The sequence below is a fragment of the Odocoileus virginianus genome, chromosome 23 (genome assembly GCF_023699985.2).
Source record: "Odocoileus virginianus isolate 20LAN1187 ecotype Illinois chromosome 23, Ovbor_1.2, whole genome shotgun sequence".
In the NCBI taxonomy this organism is placed as follows: domain Eukaryota; kingdom Metazoa; phylum Chordata; class Mammalia; order Artiodactyla; family Cervidae; genus Odocoileus; species Odocoileus virginianus.
This window is the reverse complement of record NC_069696.1, coordinates 17,976,483-17,998,669: the sequence shown is the minus strand read 5'-3', so window position 1 is coordinate 17,998,669 and position 22,187 is coordinate 17,976,483. Positions and strand designations below refer to the sequence as shown.

Here is a 22,187-nt window from a genome sequence, read left to right as displayed (position 1 = left end):
GCTAGAGGTTCTAACCAAAGTAATTAGGCAAGGAAAAGAAAGAAAATGCATCTCAGTAAAAGGAAAAAGTAAAAGTATTTGCAGATGGTCTCATGTTATACGTAGGAAATCCTGGAAACTCCACCACAAAACCGTTCGAACTAATAAACAGATTCAGTTACATTGCTGGATACAAAATCAATATACAAAAATCACTTGTATTTCTGTATGTTAATAGCAAACTGTCAGAGAAATTAAGAAAACAATCTTATTTATTGTATCATACAAAAAAAAAACCCTAATAAGTTTAATCAACTAAGTAAAAGACCTATACACTGAGAACTATGATGCTAATGAGAGATATTGAAGAAGACACAAATAAATTGAAAGATATTTCATGCTCACAGATTAGAAAAATTAATTTATTAAAACATTTGTACTATGGAAATCCATCTACAAATGTAGTGCAGTCCATATCAAAGTTCCAGTGCACTTTTCACAGAAGTAGAACAAACAATTCTAAAATTTGTGTGGAATTGCAAAAAACACAAATAGCCAAAGGAATCTTGAGAAAGAATAAAGCTGGAGGCATTACACTTTCTAACTTCAAACTGTATTTGTAAACTGTATTACTCAAAGTGGTATGGTATTGGCATAAAGACAGACACTAGATCAGTGGGATGGAGTAGAGAGCCCAGAAACAAACCCATGCATATTTGGTCAATCAGTTTATGACAGAGGAGCCAAGAATGTTCAGTGGGGAAACTAATGTCTTTGTTACAGTTATTGTAGTATCTTTGTTACAGTTACTATAGTATCTTCAGCAAATAGTGTGAGAAAACTGGATATCCACACTCAAAAGGATGAAACTAGATCCCTGTCTTATACCACACACAAAATCAACTAAAAATGAATTAAAGACTTCAGTATAAGACCTGAGACCATAAAATTTTGTAGAGAAGAAACAGGAGATAATCTTCTTGACATTGTTATTAGTTATGATTTTGTGAGCATGTGTTTGAAACCTCAAGCAAACAGTATGGTGCCTCCTCAAAAAATTAAAAATATCACTTCCATATGATCCAGTAATCCCACTTTTGGAATTCTTATCCATAGGAAATTGAAAACAATCTTGAAGCAATCTCTGCACTTCCATGTTCATAGTGGCATTATTCACAGTATCTAGTACATGAAACAATCAAAATATCTTGTCAGTGGATGAATGGATAAAGATGTGGTGTATACACATTCAGTAGAATATTTTTCATCCATGAGAAGAAAGGACATCCTGCTGTTTGTGGTTACATGCACGACTCTGAGGCCATAAAGCTCAGTGAAGTGAGCCAGATAAAGGAAGGGAAATGTTGCATTGTGTCACATATATGTGGAATCTTAAAGAATGTCACAAACTCATAGAAACAAAAGAAAACTGGCTGTCAGGGAGTTGGAGGGAATAGATGTTCCCATTTAAAAAACCCTAAAAAGGAAACCCCTGTCAGTGTGTGAGATACGATAAATATCTGGGTGAGTATTCTTGCATACGTGTATCATGTCATCACTGTGTACAGTTTATCATTCAGATTTGTTTGTTGATTATACCTGGTAAAGCTGGGGGAAAAAAAGGAATGAAAAACAGAATAATGTTTTCAGGTAGAAAACTCCCCAGAAAAATGTGATCATAGAACAGATCAAGTGAAAGGCGCTCAGTTCAGTTCAGTTGCTCAGTCGTGTCCAACTCTGCGACACCATGGACTGCAGCATGCAAGCCTTCCCTGTCCATCACCAACTCCCAGAGCCTACTCAGATTCATGTCCATTGAGTTGATGATGCAATCCAACCATTTCATCCTTTATTGTCCCCTTCTCCTCTTGCCTTCAATATTTCCCAGCATCAAGGTCTTTTCAGATGAGTCAGTTCTTTGCATCAGGTGGCCAAAGTATTGGAGCTTCAGCTTCAGCATCCTTCTAATGAATAGTCAGGATTGATTTCCTTCAGGATTGACTGGTTGGATATCTCTGCAGTCAAGGGACTCTCAAGAGTCTTCTCCAACACCACAGTTGGAAAGCATCAATTCTTTGGAGCTCAGCTTTCTTTATAATCCAACTCTCACGTCCATATATGACCACTGGAAAAACCATAGCCTTGACTAGAGGGACCTTTGTTGGCAAAGTAATATCTCTCCTTTTTAATATGCTGTCTAGGTTGGTCATAGCTTTTCTTTCAAGAAGCAAGCATCTTTTAATTTCATGGCTGCAGTAACCATGCAGTGATTTTGGAGCCCTAAAAAAGAAAGTAAGTCTCTGTTTCCATTGTTTCCCCATCTGTTTGCCATGCAGTGATGGAACCGGAAGCCTTGATCGTAGTTTTTTGAGTGTTGAGTTTTAAGCCAACTTTTTCATTCTCCTCTTTCACTTTCATCAAGAGGGTCTTTAGTTCCTTTTCGCTTTCTGCCATAAGGGTGGTGTCATCTGCCTATTTGAGGTTATTGATATTTCTCCCAGTAGTCTTGATTCCAGCTTGTGCTTCATCCAGCCCAACGTTTCTCATGATGTACTCTGCATGTAAGTTAAATAAGCGGGGTGACAATATACCATCTTGACGTACTCTTTTTCCTATTTGGAACCAGTCTATTGTTCCAGAGGTGCTCAGTCGTGTCCAACTCTTTGCGACCCCATGGACTAAACAGTCCATGGAATTCTCCAGGCCAGAATACTGAGTAGGTAGCAGTTCCCTTCACCAGGGGATCTTCCCAACCCAGGAATTGAACCCAGGTCTCCCGCATTGCTGGTGGATTCTTTAGAAGCTGAGCCACCAGGGAAGCCCAAGAATACTGGAGTGGGTAGCCGTTTCCTTCTCCAGCAGATCATCCCGACCCAGGAATTGAACCGGGGTCTCCTGCATTGCAGACGGATTCTTTACCAACTGTGCTACCAGGGAAGCCCAGAACAGATCAAACCTCCACTTTAAAATGCACTATCACTAATTGAGACACCAGTATTACATATCAAAGACCAACATAAATTAAAATGAGTAAGTTCGGAGATGAGATGACAGAACTGAGGAAAGAATTATAAATAAAAGAAAAAACTAATTTCAGAAAAGCCAACTAAACTAGAAGGGACACAAGAGTGACTAAACCGAAAAGATTTTAATTGAAGTTGAAAAAGGGGAAAAATTAAGGACTAAAAAGAACTGTCAGGCGAGTGTATGCTCCTTGGTTCCTTGTCTCATCACAACAAAAATTTGGAGTGACGGACACTAAAGCCCCTTGGTGGGTCGCAGCTCTCGGAGGACAGACCGTGTTATAGCTCTTAAATAAATCAGTGTTTAGCCTCCAACTAATAAAAATAAATGGAAAAAAAAAAGAAAAAAAACCAATTAAATATAAAAAAAAAATCAGTGTTACAGCTCAGTGTTACAGCTCTGTTTATTTAAATAGCAGGAAAATCCATCTTCGAGGCATGAGGGCACGTTGACCCAAAGACGGGAAGAGAAGATCACCCCATCGCGCGGGGGTGGGGGTGGGGGGGTGGAGAGAGCTTTGGCTCCTCTTTTTATATGTTTCTCTGTCCCTGGGCCTGTCTTATGTAAATTGGGCCAGCCAGGAGTGTTGTTTGTTTTACCTGAGGTTCTCACTCCGGTCCTCGGACCTTCCTTTGTTCCATTTTCGAGGGCTTTCCCTTCCAGGTCTTTTAGCAACCGCCATTCTGGACTCTTTTTCCCTATTCTAACTACCTAACAGAAATGTAAATAGATAAGAAGAATTTGAGAGAAAGTGACAAAGATAGGCAAAGAAGAAAAAACACCTAGATAAAAAAACTGTTAGGAAGATAACCTAAGCAAAGTAAGAGAACAAATATGAGGAACTGTAATTCAGGAAAAGTTCCTTAAAAGGAGATTCGAATCTACAGATTGATAAGAGAACATTATGTACTTGGTAATACAAGTTAAAGCAAACAGCACCAAGATATATTCTAGTAAAGTTATCCTGTAGAAAAAGGAAAATATTTTCTGGGCCTTTAAGAGTAAAATAAATGATTTTTTAAATGGAAAAGAAAATTAGATTCACATTAGGCTTTCTCACAGCAACACTCCCTGTCAGAATTAAGTGAAATAGTATTTTAAAAAGATATTCAGAGAGAATGTGAGCCAGTGATCTTTTCCTCCCAGCAAAATTGATTTTGCTTATACAAAGCTATAGATGAACTGTTATGAACATGAAAGAAATCAATAAATACTGTTTCCTGAGTCATTGTGAAAATGGACTAGTGGCTGAGCTTCAGATAATCACAGTGATGAGCAAGATAACAAAATAAGTCTTGGTGAAGAGCAGTAAACATATAATTAACTTGTATGAAAATTAAAGGATGATTAAAATTCAGGGTATGGTATGTAATGACTGTATGTTTAGATAGAGTAAATAAAGTACTATTCTGAAAAATTGGAATGAAGGGACTTCCCTCGCCAGCCAGTGGTTAATTAAGGTGCCACAGCTTCTACTACAGGGGACATGAGTTCGATTCTTGGTTGGGACACTAAGATCCTGTAGGCTTTGCAGCATAGCTAAAAAAGAAAAAATGGAGTAAAATAAAACTCAGAGTGACAGTTACAGGTACTGTATACAGAGATTTTCTTTAATTCTTTATGGTGATTACATTGGTGTATTGATATTAATATTTTTAATTTTGCATCAAATAAGTGAGCAATTTTTGGATATATTAATTTAGTTGCCCATGAATATGTAGAACTCTCCGTATGGAGGAAAAGATGTATAGATGTAGTATTGTGGAGTTTAAGTAAGAGAAATCGATAATTCTGAGTTTTAATTGAGAATACTGGTGTGAGCTCATTAGTCATTGTAAGTTATAAAAATACACACAAATATGTATGTTTATTTCTTTTGACCACTGATGAGGACTGGGGGGGGGGGGGGGGCGGGCGGAGAAAACCACCCAGATTGTATTCTTGAAAAACTGTTCCACCTTAAAAGAAATCATACCTTTCAGGTTAACCCTAAGTCTCTTACAGGAAATATCCAAGTTGAGCTGGGATGTTACGTCATAGTGGGTAGCATGGAAGCTATTACAGGCTATTAGCGTCATTTCATAAAGCCCAGAGAAATAACTTGAAAAGCCTCTCTCTGGTCAGAGATTGATTGAAACCCACCAAGTTTGTTTAAATCCTTGAGTTCATACTGATTTTCTTTCTTTCTTTCTTTCTTTTTTAAGAAAAGTAAGTAGTTACTTTCAGAGGATGAAAGGGAACCAACCAATTCACTAGCTTGAATGTTGGTAACAAAGAGAAAGAATCAAGCAATTTATCCCCCCTTTTCTATAGGAATCTACCAGTAGCTAACAGATTAGTAGATACAAAAAAGCTATTCCAGCTAGTAAATGAGAAATAATTAGAATATCAGCATTTTATTACTTCCAGTGAACTGTTCAGTCTAGGCATTGAACATCAGTGGCTGCTTCATCATAATAAGGAAAAGAACAGACCCTATTTGCCACCTGATGGAAGAAAAGAGCGTCAGCCCCTTTTGTCTTGCCAAAAGGATCAATTCATTAGAAGTCTGATCAGCCTTGGAATTTGCAGGAAATTTGCGGGAAAAGTAGAGGACAGGGAAACCTTGAACTGTACCGTGGGTATGCATCAGCAGATAAAGACATATAGGTCAAATAATATGGGTTGTTGAATAGATAAACTGCAAAGATGATAAGGGAACTTAGAGATTAAAACAGACATAGAAAAGAAATTTACGTTACTAAAGGGGAAAGGTCGAGAGGAGGAGTTTGGGAGTTTGGGATTAAAATATGCATACTACTGTATATAAAATAGATACCTAACAAGGACCTACTATATAGCACAGGGAACTGTATTCAGTATTTTGTAATAACTTACAGTGGGCAAGAATCTTGAAAAGAGCATATATACATATATGTTACATATATATGTATAATTGAATCACTTTGCTATACACTTGAAACTTGCAAAACATTGTAAATCAGCTGTATTAATATTTCAGTTAGAAAGAGAGACTGAAAAGAGGGTGGGTGAAGGCATGAATAGGCACAGAGGATTTAAATTTAGGACAGTGAAAAAACTTGTAGTATAATGATAGGTATATGTGTCCAGACCCACAGAATGTGCACCACCACCAAGACTGATCTTTAAACTGTTGACTTCAGGTACTATGACTGCGCTTGATTTCAGGGCTTCCTGTAAAGCCAGAGTAGTTGAAACAATGAGGTACTAAATCTGAGCATAGATAGATGTCAGTGGAACAGAATAGGGTTCAGAAGATAGTGAACTTGTATATGGTTAGTTGACTTTGTGGCATAGATATCTTGGATGTAAATACACACTTTTAACCGGCCTTGACAGACTCTGAAGAAAAATAATAAACTTTAAAAACTGGGAGGAATATAAAAGCTCTTTCTGTGAAAAATTTTAAATTCCTAATGACTAGAGTCAGGTTTTCAAGTTAGTGGTTATTAAAGCTATGAAGGTTGTAAAAGAAGGCTTTGGTTTGCCAGTGTTCCTGTCCAGCTGCAGTTGGAACTGTGAGGGATGGTTGGAGGCAAGTGTAGAGAACTGGCCAAGAGCCAGATCACACAGGGTCTAGCATTCCAAAATGAGGCATTTGAATTTTAGCCTGTAGGTGTTGAGAGTCATTGGAAATCTTCAAGTTGCAGATTGACATGGATGGATTTGTCTTTTAGAAATACTTTTGGTAGTTGTGTAGAGAATGAAAACTAATGATTTCATTTCCTTAAGTCTTCCAGTTAGTCATCATCATTCTCCAGAAAAGTACAATCTCGTCACTATAATTTACATGATCTCATTTATTTACCTTGTCTTAGACAATATTCTTACCACTTCCACCCTTGTCTGCTGGTGCCCCAATCCTGTCAAACCGATTGTGGGTCCCTGATGGTGTTTATGATGGCTCCTAAGTTTCTGCTTTGAATGGCTTATTCAATGGAAATGCCATTCAGTGAGATAGAAGATTCTGGAAAGGAGGATAGATTCTTTTTCCTTCCTCCTTTTTTTTTTTTTTTTTTTTGATGTAGAAAGAGAATGAGATTGAATTCAAATTTGGACATGTTTGCATTTGCTTAGTTGCTTATGGAAAACTATGGTGATGAAGTCTGGGGCGCTTTGGATGTATGAGCCTGCAGCTCGGCAGAGTAGTCTCTGAGGGAGACTTAGATTTATAGCCATTATCAAGTTATTGGTTGTTAAAGCCATGGACTGTAAACAAGGGGTATTTTGCATCAGTGCTGGAGACTTAGGCAGAGACAACCACATACCAGATATGTTGAAGAATTTCTTCAGGACTAAGGGATGTCCCAGTCTGAGCTGCTCCTGATCAGCCATCCCTGTTTGCCTGGCTTCCAGGAACACCCTCAGGCCCAGGCAGATCAGCATGGTTGGTCATCTACTGATCTTGTGAAGAATCTGCTTCCCACAGAAGCAAATTGAAGAGATTTACCCACATAAACAGTAATAACCACAATTCTAGAGATGGAGGACTGAAGGTGAGGCTGGTGAGAGGGAGGTGGGATAGGATAGAAGATGGGCCTCATCTGGATTCTGTTAGCACCTCTGGGAAATACTGAATATACCAGACACTAAAGGACACACACCTTATGGCAACCCAGCTTGACATGATTGAACATGTTAGGCAAAGATCAGAGGTGTAGTTAGAGCTGGCTGTGAATGAGTTCAGTGGTGCCAGAGAATAAGCAGAATCATGGTATCAGCAGAGTTCTTGGTGTTGGCAGAATACTGAAATTCAGTGAATAATGAACCACACTCTCAGGAGAAAAACAGAATTAGGTTCCTGCTAGACTGTGGTCAAAAAATTTGTGTCAACTGATGATTATATAATTTTTAAAATATATGTTTATGTTTAAAGATGCTTTATTTAATATATAATGTTGGCAATATGGGTTTTTTAATTATAGCACATTCAGTGAAGTGTTTTATAGCCTTTAAAATGAATATAAAAAATATGGAACCAATGTTTAATAATAGGATGAAAATCTTTACAATACGTTATGAAATGAAGACAGGTCATTATGATGCACTAAATGCTGGGCATTTACAGAAATTCATTTTTTGTTAAAAAAAAAAAAGTTACAGTCAGATGTTGTTTAAATAAGATGACAGGATGCATTGGAGTCATTCAGAATACATAAATTAACCAGTTTTTCCTCAGGGCATATTAATCATTATTAACATGCAACAATGATGGGTGATAAATGCTCTTTATTCATGGTTTGGTGCAGCATGTCAATTGTTTCTTGGTTTGGCTCAGCTGTTTTGTTGTCCTGTTGGGGGCTGTGATTTAGAGCCAATGAATTTTTACCAAATTATTAATTCTAAATTCCATTGGTTAGTTGGTTTCCTGTTCTATCTTAGTTGGTTTCATGTTCTGCCTTAGCTCTTTATAACAGAAACCAGTTTTCCATGCCTTGACCATTGGAAATCGCTTGTATTTGTGTATATACATGTACACATTGTACATGTGCACCTAATAAAGGAATGGAAAGATACACTTTGTATTTCTATTTCCAGTTTTTTTTCCTAGTGAACATAAATGTATTCCTCATGTAATTAGGAGAAAATGATTGCTTTGGAAAAAGTAATACCAGATTTTGCCAGTGTGGTTTACAGTTTCCTTTATGCTTCTCTTTTGCCTCTACTCCAGAAGATACATTAATAACTTTACTTCAATCTGTTTTGCCTGTAATCTTCTTGAATACAGTTTAGTTTGGTCTTCCTTCACATGAGGCTCAGTTAAGTATTTAAGATCCTATTCAAGTCAATTGCGCACTGTTAAATTCAGTTATTTCTCTTATTATTGAGCTGTAAGAATTTTATGTATTCTAGATATGAGTTCTTCACTGGATATATTATTTAGAAATAAAAGTTCAATCTATTAGCTTTTTTTGGTTGTTGTTAAAAGTATTTTTGAAGTACTGAGAAATCTTTGCTTAAACCAAAGTCACAAGGATTGATGCTTTTCTCTTCTAAGAGTTTTACTGTTTTAATTCCTTACATTTAGACTTGTGATCCACTTTATGTATGATGTCTTACACTCTTTTATTAATTCATTTCCAAATATTTGTTTTTTTTAATGGTGTTATGAGCAAATTATTTAATAAATTTCAATTTTGTCATTTTTCTCAGCACCATTTATTAAAGAAACTGCTTTTTCTCCATTGGCTGTTCTTGGTTCCCTTGCTAAATATTAGTTGGCTGTATCACTTTTTGTATTTTTCACTGCTAGTCTGTAGAAATTTGTTTCTGTATATTGATCTTGTATGCTGCAACCTTGTTGAATTAAGTATGTCTGAGGCTTTTTTTTTTTTTTCTTTTAAATTCTTTAGTGTTCTCTGCATACAGAATCATGTCATCTGTGAATAATGACAGTTTTATTTCTTCCTTTCCCATCTGGTTGCCTTTTAGTCTTAATTCATAATACTCACTAGACCTTCTGCTAAATAGAAGACATTCTTGCTTTGTTCCTGATCTTTGGGGAAAAGCAGTGATTTCTTTCTTTCTTTTTTTTTTTTGGCCATTGAACAGAATCTTGGAGAATACACTTTGTATGATTTCAGTCTTTTAAAATTAATTGATACTTGTCCTAATGTTCAAAGTTCCATATCCTTGATGATTTTCTGTTTAGTTGTCCTACCTTTTAATGAGAATAGGATTTTGAGATCTCAGACTGTTACTGTTGTCTTATTTTTTCCTTCAGTTCTGTCAGGTTTTGCTTCGTTTGTTTGGGGGCTGTTTTTACTTGTGTATGTTTATAATCGCTGTATCTTCATGATGGTTTGATTGTCATTATAAAATGTGCTGCTTTAATCTCTAGTAATATTTTTTTGTCTGAAAGTATGTTTTATCTGATAGACCACTTCATCTCACTTATGGCTACTGTTGACTTTCAGTAAATTTGGGTCTTTGGGTATGTGTGTCTCTTATAGACAGCATACAGTTGAATCTTGTTTAGTTTTACCCAGTTTAACAACCGTTGCCTTTTATATATATATATGCACACACGTATAATATGTATAATATTATATAAGATGTTTTCTGTAACTTCTTGCAGAAAAACCCAAATGAAGTTTTTGGTTAACCCAGTATATTAATTATTTCTTAATAAAACAGAAAAAAATCATGAAAAAAAAATTCTTTCTCTTCACCAGCTGTTTCTGTTTCCTTATCTGTTCCGTTTATTCACTCTTGTGTCATTCCTAGTTTATAATTCATTGAAGTGACTTCTGACTCTTTCATTAGTTCTTTCACCTCAATTTGAGGTTTTAAATTTTAATTTTTCTTATTCTTTTATCACTATTATACTACTATAAAGCATTTAAAGTATTTTGCAATAGATTGTAAACTATTTGTTCTAGAGCCAGTTTTTCTGGCATATTTGTATTGTCTTTAGGGATGTTATTTTCTTTATTCTTTTTTGTTTTTAATATTAACTTTTTATTTTATTTCTTTGGCCACGTCTATGGCCTATGGGATGTCAGTTCCCTGACCAGTCATTGAACATGTGCCCTCTCCACTGGATGTGCAGAGTCTTAACCACTGGGCCTCCAGGGAAGTCCCTTTAATATTAACTTTTAAAATGAGACTTGATCTTATTATATTTTATATTTTTACATGAAATTGTTTTCTGGAACTTGTTGAAGAAGTTAGAATTTATCATGACTTTTTTCACTTCACAGAAGTCTTGAGTGTGTGTGTTTGAAAAGTTGGCAGCTTGCTTTGTGAGAACTCCTGGCTCTGTTCCCTTCTGCCACTTTTTTCTGCACCTTATTTTCTATTATTTCTCTTGCACTGTCATCCTCACTTTCATTCTGTTCCCAGTGGTGTATGGTCAGATTGGGGCCTTTGTCTGGAAGGGAGCTCTGTTGGGTCAGTGAGAGAGTTGCTTGTTAGTATGCCAGTCCCTTCCATACCATCCATCCAGTCTTTGTATTCACTCACTCTCCAAGTGGCCAGAGCCATTCCTTGTCAACTGCTATTCTCAGATTGTTTTGTGAAGCTTTCCATTGCTATCTGTTTGTGTGTTCTCCTGGGCCTGGATCTGCCAAATGCCCTATTTTTTTCCTTCTGCACTTCTCTTGCAGAAGTGCTGATGCTAATCAGATCTTAGAGCTGTTGGTAGTTTTCCTTTCTGTGTCTAGGGTTTTGTGGTAATACCTTCTTACCTGTCTTTGTTGTAAGTGTTGTCCATGAGGTTTTGGTTTTCCTTCCTAGTTGTTCTGTTTTCCTGTCAAAGACTTGTAGAGATTTTTTCAAATACTATACTGCTCCCACTGTTGTCATATTTTTAGGTGTTATAAAAAACCTCACTGTGATGTGGAGAAACTCTCCTCTAAGGTTAGGTTCAGATGTCAGAATTTATCATAGTAGTGCTTTCGTTTGATTAAGTAGATTTGTTTCTGACACAGATGGGGAGTTCTGAGTCAGGGGCAGAGGACAACTTTCTGGGAGGAGGTCCGGAAACAGAAAGTGAATACAAGTGCACAAGTGTTTTATAAAGGGTAAGTCTGGTTGGTGCAGAATTTGAAAGAGGCACCTGTCAGCTATGGAATCTGAAATAGATAGCAAGTGCACACCTGTACTTGGGATACTGGCAAGAATGAACTCTTAAGGAAATGATGGACAGGTGGAGGAGATGATGCTTAGAGGTTGCCAGCACTGAAGCATAACATCACTTGGGGTCTTGGTTTCTTTCTTTTGGTACCCATTGTAGTGATCCACTTTTTAATTCCTGTTATGGTTGAGGCACACTACTGAAGAACTGGGCTTCAATCTTGCCTGCCACGTTTGTTCTCAGTATCCATGATCAACTCCTTCTTTTCACTTTGAGTTTCCAGGGGAGTAATCCCAATCAGAGGGAAGACAGGTGAAGACAGTGTATACTAATCTGTACTTTCAGGAACAGATTACCATTGGCTAGACAAATTACCAAAGAATATGACAATGAGTGATAGCCGTCTTAGCTGGGCTTTTTGTTAATTTCATATTTCATTAAAAATGTTTCATTTTATCAGGCATTCATTGAGTGATAAATCTAACTAATTCATACATACTGTATTGTGTGAGATCCTGGGAATATAAATAAGCCAAATACTTGATTCTAGTAAGCTTTTTATTGACTTAAAAACTAGCTCATGAGATGTTTACTAAAATTGTAAAATATTATCCCTGTATCAGAAATACTAAAATACTGAAAACAGACATCCTAAAGTTGAGGAGCCATTTGTGAAATGTTTATTAAGTACTAAGCATAATGCCTAAATGCTTTTTCATATATTATGATTTAATCTTCACAGTAACTCAGGTTAGATTATCATCTTTTAATAACAGGTGAGGGAAACAGAATTTGTGGAAATAAGTTACTGTAAGTGCCGGGGGACATTTGAACTCAGTTCTGTCTCATTTCTTGTTGTTCAGTTGCCGGGTCCCAACTCTTTACAACCCAGCAGACCACAGCATGCCAGGCTCATTTCTTATCAGTACATAAATGCTTTCAGTCAGGTTGTAAAATGCATATATCTTTTAGAGAAGGATTTTGGCTGTTGCTGTCTGTTTATTCTTCTGTGTTAAGTTCATTAGAGTGAATTTTAACTTTTTATTTAATATTATACAAAGGACTTAGACTTTTTTTTTTCTCCCAAAGTCTTTCAGAGAACAGATTATATATTCTGATACTTTAAGATGTCTAATGAAAGCCTAAGTAATTTCATCTTTAGTATTACTTATATTTCTCAATCATGTTACTTTAGTTTCTTGGCAGCTTCTTAGAACTCTCTCTGTTTATGTTTTAACTTAATGAATTTTGGGATACTTAAGTGTAAAATATGCAGGCCTATTTAAATTTGAACTTGAACTATGATATCACTCACATAGTAACAATCATTTTAGTAAATGTTATAAAGCTGTTCATTTAAAAAGTGAAAGAAACCACTTCCGAAGTAGACATTGTGACAGTTGTTATTGAGAAATGAGAGAGAAAGTAATATGCTAGGGAAGTCAGAATTAGGAAAAATGAAAGGAGAAAATTGTGGTGATGGGTGGCATAGTTGTGAGGCTTTAAAATAGAAAGTTTGTGAAACTAGTCATTCTAATCTTGAATAAAGTTATTTAAAAATCTGGCTCAAATTTTAAGCACCTTAGGCTAGAACCATTCCATGTATAATAACACATGCTAATTCTGCTTAGATGAAAATGATCTTACTGCTCTTTAATTTAGTATAGGTGGTCTGTTAGGTATTAGAGATTGTCAGATAACTTTACGGACCTGAAAGTTGGATTGTCTTTGAGTGTGTTATCCTTTATTTCTCTTTAATTGCTTGTATTTTCCTCTTTTTCTCCTCGCTGAGTGATTTATGAAAATATTAAGATTTGGTATTATGAAAATATCAAAGCATTTATTTTCTTGATTTATTACTGTGGCTTAAATGTAATTTATTCAAGAATTTTCTTATTTACCAATCAGTCATATAACTCTCCATGAGACTGCAAAGTTCTGTGTCTTGAGTACTGGTCAGGCTCTCTACCTCTCCTTCCATATAGTTAGGATTGCTTGTAAATTTGGGGATCTGCTTTGTCTCTTGAACACATTCTGCCAGTGGTTAGGCTTCCTCTTCGCCCCCTGGCTTGTGGAGATGAAGTAACCATACAGCAAAAAGCCAGCTAAGATGATCATTTGCTGAAGCTAATCTGGGGCTTGCAGAGAGAGCTCTCCCAGAATGACTTTCTAGGCTCATGTGCATGTTTTTACTTTTCACTTATGAAAGCCATAAAAAGTGACCAAAGAAACAGGCTCAGATTCTTTGTTCCTCCACATGAGGAAGGGAGAAGCTTACTGCTAATTAAAACTACTTCCCAGTGACAATCTACACCCTGGGATTTTTCATTTTGTTAGCCTTTCTCCTTCTGATGACATGAATTATGTGGAAGGACGTGAGATGGGAATTGACAGCAGTGCTAGTACATTAGCGTTCACTTTGCTAGCTTGGAGTGTACCTGGCGCCTGATGCCAAGTTAGAAAGCATTCTTGGTTGGGGAATTTGGACACCATGAATTCAAGTAAGTTTGAATTTACTCTGTGACTATTTTTCATAGGTATATTTGACCTTAAGGTACGTGTTATCCAGGATTTATATGTGTTAATGTGGACTACAAGACCATTTCAGTGGGAGTGATAAAGTTTTGATTAAAAAAGAAAATTTAGAAATGTTTGCGCTTTTCTCTTTGGGTTACTAGGCAGGCGGTGGTTAAAGGTTCCCTTCCACATCCTTTTGCCCTGACGTTATTTGAGGACACATTGTACTGGACTGACTGGAATACACATTCCATTTTGGCTTGCAACAAGTACACTGGCGAGGGTCTGCGTGAAATCCATTCTAACATCTTCTCTCCCATGGATATACATGTCTTCAGCCAACAGAGGCAGCCAAATGGTAAGTGATCTTGATTTTTAAATTGCAAGTTGGAAGAGCTTTGTAGCACTCTGATGTCTGGCTTTAGTGAGGGGGCAAAAAGAGAGAGGATGTATTCAGAGTGGGAAGGAATAAAAAATCGGGAAAATGTCCAAATTCAAAGTAGACAATAGTCTAAACCATTTGTAGCTTAGTATCTATCACTGCAGACCACCTCAGTGCTTTGTTTTAGTCTGGGGTTATGAATAGAAAGAAGAGAGACAAAAAAAAAATTGAGATAGCTCATATGTTAAGATTCTGTGCAAATACATTTCGTATTCATATTATTTCTCACTAATGAGTGATTTCGTTCATTGTATGTTTAGAAACAGACACTCTCCTTGAAGGGAAACCTTAATTATTAATTAATGCAATTATTAATGTATCTAGTTCATTTACATACCTCAGGTTGCTTCAGTAAAGTACTTGCTTACGCCTTTTCTGTGTATATCTTCCCCTCGTTTTTCTCCTGTTCCTGGTCACCCTTTATAATGATTTGGACTGTGACAGCTGACAACAGTTTCTTGCAAGAGAATGTTAAGTGTTTGGCACTTGTGTGTAAATAAATGTCTGACATATGTCTGAGTATATTTCAGATTGTATTCCAGAGCCAAAAATGCAGGGCTTTTGGATTATGCATTACTTTGTATTAGCTCCTTCCATTTAAGGGGAAATAGTCAAATATTGAATATGTCATATTGGAATTCAGTGATCATGAGCTCATAAAAATGTTTTAAAATGTTTGTGTTACTCTTTTGTAAAAAAAAGAATGTTTAGTCACTTGTATAAATGTTTTACTCTCATTGGCTTTTTAATGGCACTGTTGATCCTTTATGTTTTACTTGTTTGAGAATTTGCAGTTATCTGTGATACTGCCTTTTGTCTTTCATATTTTTTGTTTCCATGTTGATTTTTCTCTATGAGTATTGTTTAAATCCGTCCTTTTCTATTGTTTCTTCAGATTTTCTAATTAATCTCTGGTTCTCAGTTTCCCCTTTTAAAAGCCATCATGCTTACCTTTTCCATGTAAATCTTTCCACAGTGTGGCTTTTCTTGAGTCTCAGTGCCTCCATCACAGACATTCCCTTCTCTGTGCTCATTCAGCTTTTATTGTTGTTAGTCAAATCTTAATCTTCAGTTACTCTGATCACTGTACTGTCTCACACAGTGTGTACAGCCTCCAAGCTTTTATTCATGTGGTTTTACCACACTTGAATGTCCTCCTATCTGTCCTTCCTGTCTTTCAAGTCTTCTGCCATGTCCTGTATCTACCATGAAGCTTTTCTTCAGTTCTTCAATCCTTTAGTGATTTACTTCCCATTTGACTCTATACTTATTTACAGTCTGAATGTGCACAATCTCAATTTTATTGTTCTGTACTGTTTTCCATTATTACTGTTCATGAATTTTGGCTTACTGGCTAGATTGCAAGCTTTTTTGGGGCAGGGACAGTCTCCTTTACTTCTTGTGTATTCCTCTCTGGATACAGAATGCTAAGTAGATTTTTCACTGTTTAATTCCCTTCCTTGCAGATGGTCTGGTCGTCAGGCACCCAGATGACATTTGGTAATAATTTGGTTTATCAGAGGTGCTCATGTATGGTCATTAACCTTTGTGTACCTAGAGTGGGGGAGGTCATCCATAATCATTGGTATTAATCAGTGTGATTTACATTTGACAGCTACAAATCCATGTGGAATTGATAATGGTGGTTGTTCCCACTTGTGTTTGATGTCTCCAGTCAAGCCTTTTTATCAGTGTGCTTGCCCAACTGGGGTCACACTCCTGGAGAATGGAAAAACCTGCAAAGATGGTAAGAAGTTGGTTGCCATGAAGGAAGAATTTTAGATAGCATTTGGGATTCTGTATGATTTATTTTATTTGTCTGTAATAAGCTCTGCAAGTTATAGTGCTTTGGGAGACTAGTCACTTAATCCCTCAGTCTTCACAGTTGCTCATATAATGGGAGTGTTTTGTATTTTATGGCATCTCTTGAATATTATTTTATAAATTATTTTAATATTTTAGCTGAATCTTTAACATGCAGTTTTTTGGGGAAAAAATAGGTGCCATTTCTCTTCTCTGTCAGATCTCAAAGTCATGAATATCACAGTTCATTCTTGCAGAAATGAATATTCTCATAAAGAATATATTTTTAACAGGTAGCATTTGTAAATAAAGAACCTCTGCAAGGAAAAGATGTTTATTAAACTTTTAATTATAAAGACTATCATGGGATAGATACATTTTCTGAAAAATGATTGAATGATATTTTTAATTACCTTTTAACAACAGAGAAGTGCCTTCAGAAGAAGAAAAGAATTCCTTATTGTTCTGCTCAAAGCAGCCTGTTGCTATACTTAACCAGCACACTGCCTCTTCTCCTTACTCTCAGTTCCCTGTAGAGAGAGGGCATGTTGGAGAAATGTTCTGATTTAGGACATTTCAAGGTAATATTGGTTTGGGAGAATGCCAGTTCTCTTTTTCTTTTTAATGAGAATGTTGTTCTTCATTCTTAACCCTATGGATCACCATCTGGTTCTCTAGCCACCAGCACGACCTGGTAAGAAAATTGTTATATTTAGCAGTGGCCTCTCTATCTAACTCTGAAAAGCAGAAGCCTTTATTTAGGAGTGGGTTAGAGTTCCTGGCAGGGGGATCAGGGAGTCAGAGAGATGGGATTGAGTTGGTGTACAGGATATTTGTCATGACTTGGCATTGATAAATTATCCTCCTAGTCAGAGGTGAAACTGGCTGATTCTTGTGAGAGGTTTCCATGGCAAATAATAATTTGGTTTCAATGTAAAACAAAAGGTTTTTGTAATGTTGCTTTTATGTTAAAAAATGTAGCCTGACTTTAAAATAGAGGATTTATTTTAGCCATAGTGGTCTCCTTACAGCCTTCAGTTCAGTTCAGTCGCTCAGTCGTGTCCGACTCTCTGCGACCCCATGAACCGCAGCACGCCAGGCCTCCCTGTCCATCACCAACTCCTGGAGTCCACCCAAACCCATGTCCATTGAGTCGATGATGGCATCCAACCATCTTATCCTCTGTCGTCCCCTTCTCTTCCTGCCCTCAATCTTTCCCAGCATCAGGGTCTTTTCCAATGAGTCAGCTCGTCGCATCAGGTGGCCAAAGTATTGGAGTTTCAGCTTCAACATCAGTCCTTCCAATGAACACCCAGGACTGATCTCCTTTAGGAGGGACTGGTTGGATATTCCTTGCAGTCCAAGGGACTCTCAAGAGTCTTCTCCAACACCACAGTTCAAAAGCATCAATTCTTCAGCGCTCAGCTTTCTTTATAGTCCAACTCTCACATCCATACATGACCACTGGAAAAACCATAGCCTTGACTAGATGGACCTTTGTTGACAAAGTAATGTCTCTGCTTTTTAATAAGCTGTCTAGGTTGACAGCCTTAGAGCAGTGCAAATGTACCTGTTTAATGAGCATTTTAATTTCAGATATACATTTGGCATGTAGTAGCCTTACGTTTGGAGAAGGCAATGGCACCCCACTCCAGTACTCTTGCCTGGAAAATCCCATGGACGGAGGAGCCTGGTGGGTTGCAGTCCATGGGGTCGCTAAGAGTCGGGCACGACTGAGTGAGTTCACTTTCACTTTTCACTTCCACGCATTGGAGAGGGAAATGGCAACCCACTCCAGTGTTCTTGGCCTGGAGAATCCCAGGGACGGGAAGCCTAATGGGCTGCCGTCTGTGGGGTCGCACAGAGTCGGACACGACTGAAGCGACTTAGCTGCAGCAGCCGCCTTAAGTTAGCTATTTTGTTTCGATCACCTTGCCAAAATAACAGGTTCACTTTCTAAGACTTCTTTGTTTGAAGAGTTTATGGCTGGCTCCTTTTGGTAGTTTGCAGAGGCAGTGAACTGTATAAAGTTACTCCTACTTGGTGCCCACTGTGGCATTTAGGGCTGTATTCTCTCCAAGATAGGGTTTATTTATAATTAATCCATGAGTCAAAAAGCTGATGCTGAGAGCTTCTTCTCTCCTCAGTTTTTTCTACTATAATTCCAGATTAATGCTTGAAGTTTAATATCAGTATTTTCTTTCACTCATTTCTTTGGTTGGGAATCTTTTTTCACTCTTTCAGATGCCAACTTACTTGTTATCTTTTTATTAGCTTTTATATAATGTTAGATGATTTTTTGCTAGTGGTTTACTTGAGCATATAAAATCAAAACAGGATTTAGTTAATGTTCTCATTCTCAGCTGTATTTTTATTGATTGCTGTTTTGGGTTTAAAACAGTTCATAAATACATCTGATTTAAAACTCAGTGAAATAAAAATTTAAGAGTTTATTAGGAAATAATGTATCAGCTAGTATTTATTGATTACTTATATATTTGGTACATTTCTGAGTTTTGTATTTATTTCCTCTAAGACTCTCAGCAGCGCTGTGAGATATCGGTGAAGATACCAGGCTTAGAGAGATGAGGTGTTTTGCCTGACTCTGTGTAACTGCTTGAATCCGGTTCTGTTGCACGCGCAGCTCTCACCTTTACCCGCGGGGTCACGTTTATTTGGTTACCTCCCCTCACGTTCCCTCTCTTCTGCTGCTGTTTCCTCCTCCATAGCCTCTTTTGTCGCCAGTTCTGTCAGACGTTGCCCTATAGTTCTTTTTGTTAAAACAACTTGACTGAGGTAATTTACATATCATAAAATTTAGCCTTTTCAAGTGTACAGTTCAGTGATTTTTAGTCAATTTACAAAGTTGTGCGACCACCACAATCCATCCAGTTTTAGAACATTCTCATTAATCACAAAAGATCCTTGTCCTGGATTCCTTACGTTTTTAAACATCCTTCTTGAACAAAGGACCTATATCCTATACTTCCTCTAATGTTTAGCTACTTAGCTCCTTAGTCATTACTTAGTTATATTCATTTCATCTTTAAGTGGCTGTTCTTAGTTCCAGGGGCTGTATAATGAATGAAGCCAGACCGAGAATCCGAAGTTGATTTGGAGAGTTCAGCCATTGCAGAGCATGACCTCCTAGTCCAGCTACTCCTGTTTTACTGTGTTGCTTTCTATTCTACGCTAAATAGACCCCAGCATCCTTTTATACTCCTTGCTTTTCAGTTCCTGAAAAAGTTCTGCATTCTTTATTTAGAGACTAAATTTGGCCTGTGGGTTTCCATTTTTTCTTCATTGTTTGTCACTTTGTTGTTCTAGGTGCCACTGAATTACTGCTTTTAGCCCGAAGGACAGACTTGAGACGCATTTCTTTGGATACACCAGATTTCACTGACATTGTTCTACAGTTAGAAGACATCCGCCACGCCATTGCCATAGATTATGACCCCGTGGAAGGCTATATCTACTGGACTGATGATGAAGTGAGGGCCATACGCCGCTCCTTCATAGATGGATCTGGCAGTCAGTTTGTGGTCACTGCTCAAATTGCCCATCCTGATGGTATTGCTGTTGATTGGGTTGCCCGGAATCTCTATTGGACAGACACTGGCACTGATCGGATAGAAGTGACGAGGCTCAACGGGACCATGAGGAAGATCTTGATTTCAGAGGACTTAGAGGAACCCCGGGCTATTGTGCTAGATCCCATGGTTGGGTAAGAGGCTCTGCTGACAGAAAATTTTGCCAGGGGTTTCTATTTCTGCAGGTACCCAAAACATTGACAGAAACAACGTGAAGTATACATTGCTTTCCAATAAATAGTTCTTTAATGACTATGCATTTTTAGAATATAGTGATTGGAATAAAACCTCAAGTTAATGAATTGCTAGTTTTTTCCTTGAATGTTTTGAATACGTTTTCTTTCTAAATTAAGTCCATACTTGTTGACTTTGGGTGTTGGCTGCAGATTTTGCCGAGGTTGCATCATGACCATGAAAAATATGGAGAGAACTTGTTTTCAGAACTCTTTCTCTTCCCCTAGAAAATTTAATTTCATCTCATTTTCAGTACTTCTAGGATGATTTGGTAACAAATATGTTTCTTTTTAAATGTCCCTAAATATATGAATGGCCTGATTTCTAAAACTTGGTCAGTACATGCAGCTATATGCCTGGTCTGTCTGTCTGTCTTTTTTTTTTTTTTTTTTTTGGCTATTACACCCTGACCATGATTCAGGGAAACATAGCTTTCTACATACTCATCAACATTAATTGTTATTATGAGAGTCATCCTGAGGGTGAACATAATGACAAATTATTACACTTCAGTGCATACCAATGCCTTTGAGCCCCTTAAACTCTCAGGAGCCACAAGAATCAGCGGTACGAGAAGAGTTAGTTATTTGGGGAATTGGTTTTCCATCTGAATATTACTACTGGGATAACCTTTTTCTGTCAGAGATGATAAGCTAGCAAGAGAGAGAAGATTGTTGCTGGTAAGGAACACAAAATATCTTGGGGGGAAGAAAAATCTAAACATGGAGTCTCATTATTGGAAGGCATTTTTCATTATCACTCCTAGAAAACACTGTTTCATCTGAAAAATTTTTTTTGCTAGCTTATACACTGCAATTATAAATGTCTTAAATGGACTCTTTGTATGTTTTAAGTCTTAACTTGTTTTTCCTTCTTAGGTGTTAACTGGTAACGAATGTAAAAGAGGGTTGGGTCTCACCTTTAGGATATCTGAAATTTACAGTTCATTATCTGTTTTTAGCTCATACTCTGTATACTTCTGTAGGTACATGTATTGGACTGACTGGGGAGAAATCCCGAAAATTGAGCGAGCAGCTTTGGATGGTTCTGATCGAGTAGTGTTGGTTAACACTTCTCTTGGTTGGCCCAATGGTTTAGCCTTGGATTATGATGAAGGCAAAATATACTGGGGAGATGCCAAAACAGATAAAATTGAGGTTTGTTTCTTGCTTTTTCACTTTAAAACCACTTTTATAACGGTTTTTGGGTTGATGGTGATCTGATCCAGATATACTTGTCTCTTCAATGGGATACCAGAGGTGTCTTGTATTTTAATCAACCTTTAAGATTCTAGGAATTAACATCTTTTCTTCCAATTCACCACAAGATTTCTGAGTTAATCTTGCATGAGAAATAGGTGTTCATCTATTTCTATTCTTAAAAGCTTATGTGAATGATTTTTCCCATTATGGGTAAAACCACTGTCTGAATTTCCTAGGGGCAGTTTGCACAAATCAGATGTTAAATAAGCTTGATACTGGAAGAGCTGGTAGTCACTGTCAGGAAAACAGAGCATACAAACTTTTTGTTGGTGTTGGGGAAGGTGATGGTATATATTAACTATTAAGATGGTTACATGCAAACAGTTTTTCAATTGATTTATGAGCTGTGTGGGAGAAAAATTAATTAGCCAGGGCTTGAGAGAAAACATTTAAATCATAGAACTAAGTTGGGGCAGTCAGAATAGAATTATGGTGGAAACAACCACCATATGTGAATATTTTATTACTTTGTTTTGTAAAGGGTGAAAATCCCTGATAATGAATGTGAAGTCTGAATTCTACAACTTTAAATTGGGCTCTGCCAGAGGTCTTGTGGGTCACGTAGTTAAAACAGAGTTTTGATCACAGTATTTCTTTGGAGATCACATGACTTCTCATATAAGGAGTAGGTTTGAATGGCTCTTCAGAGCCATGGCACACATCTTGTAATAGATAATTTGGGCTATAGAGCAGTTACTTTAGAAAGGTAATTCTTGGGAGTGACAGGGACTCTCAGT

The 22,187-nt window shown here is 37.1% G+C and overlaps 1 protein-coding gene across 3 annotated transcripts in view; it reads left to right on the top strand.

The window, feature by feature from the left end:
• Positions 1-22,187, top strand: part of LRP6 (LDL receptor related protein 6) — a 170,099-nt gene that overhangs the window by 77,267 nt on the left and 70,645 nt on the right. For all 3 annotated transcript variants that reach the window (XM_070453635.1, XM_020882707.2, XM_020882706.2), the window contains 4 exons: positions 14,281-14,477; positions 16,177-16,308; positions 19,692-20,088; positions 21,174-21,345. In XM_070453635.1, the coding sequence (XP_070309736.1) occupies positions 14,281-14,477; positions 16,177-16,308; positions 19,692-20,088; positions 21,174-21,345 (898 nt within the window). The remainder of the gene's footprint in view (positions 1-14,280; positions 14,478-16,176; positions 16,309-19,691; positions 20,089-21,173; positions 21,346-22,187) is intronic.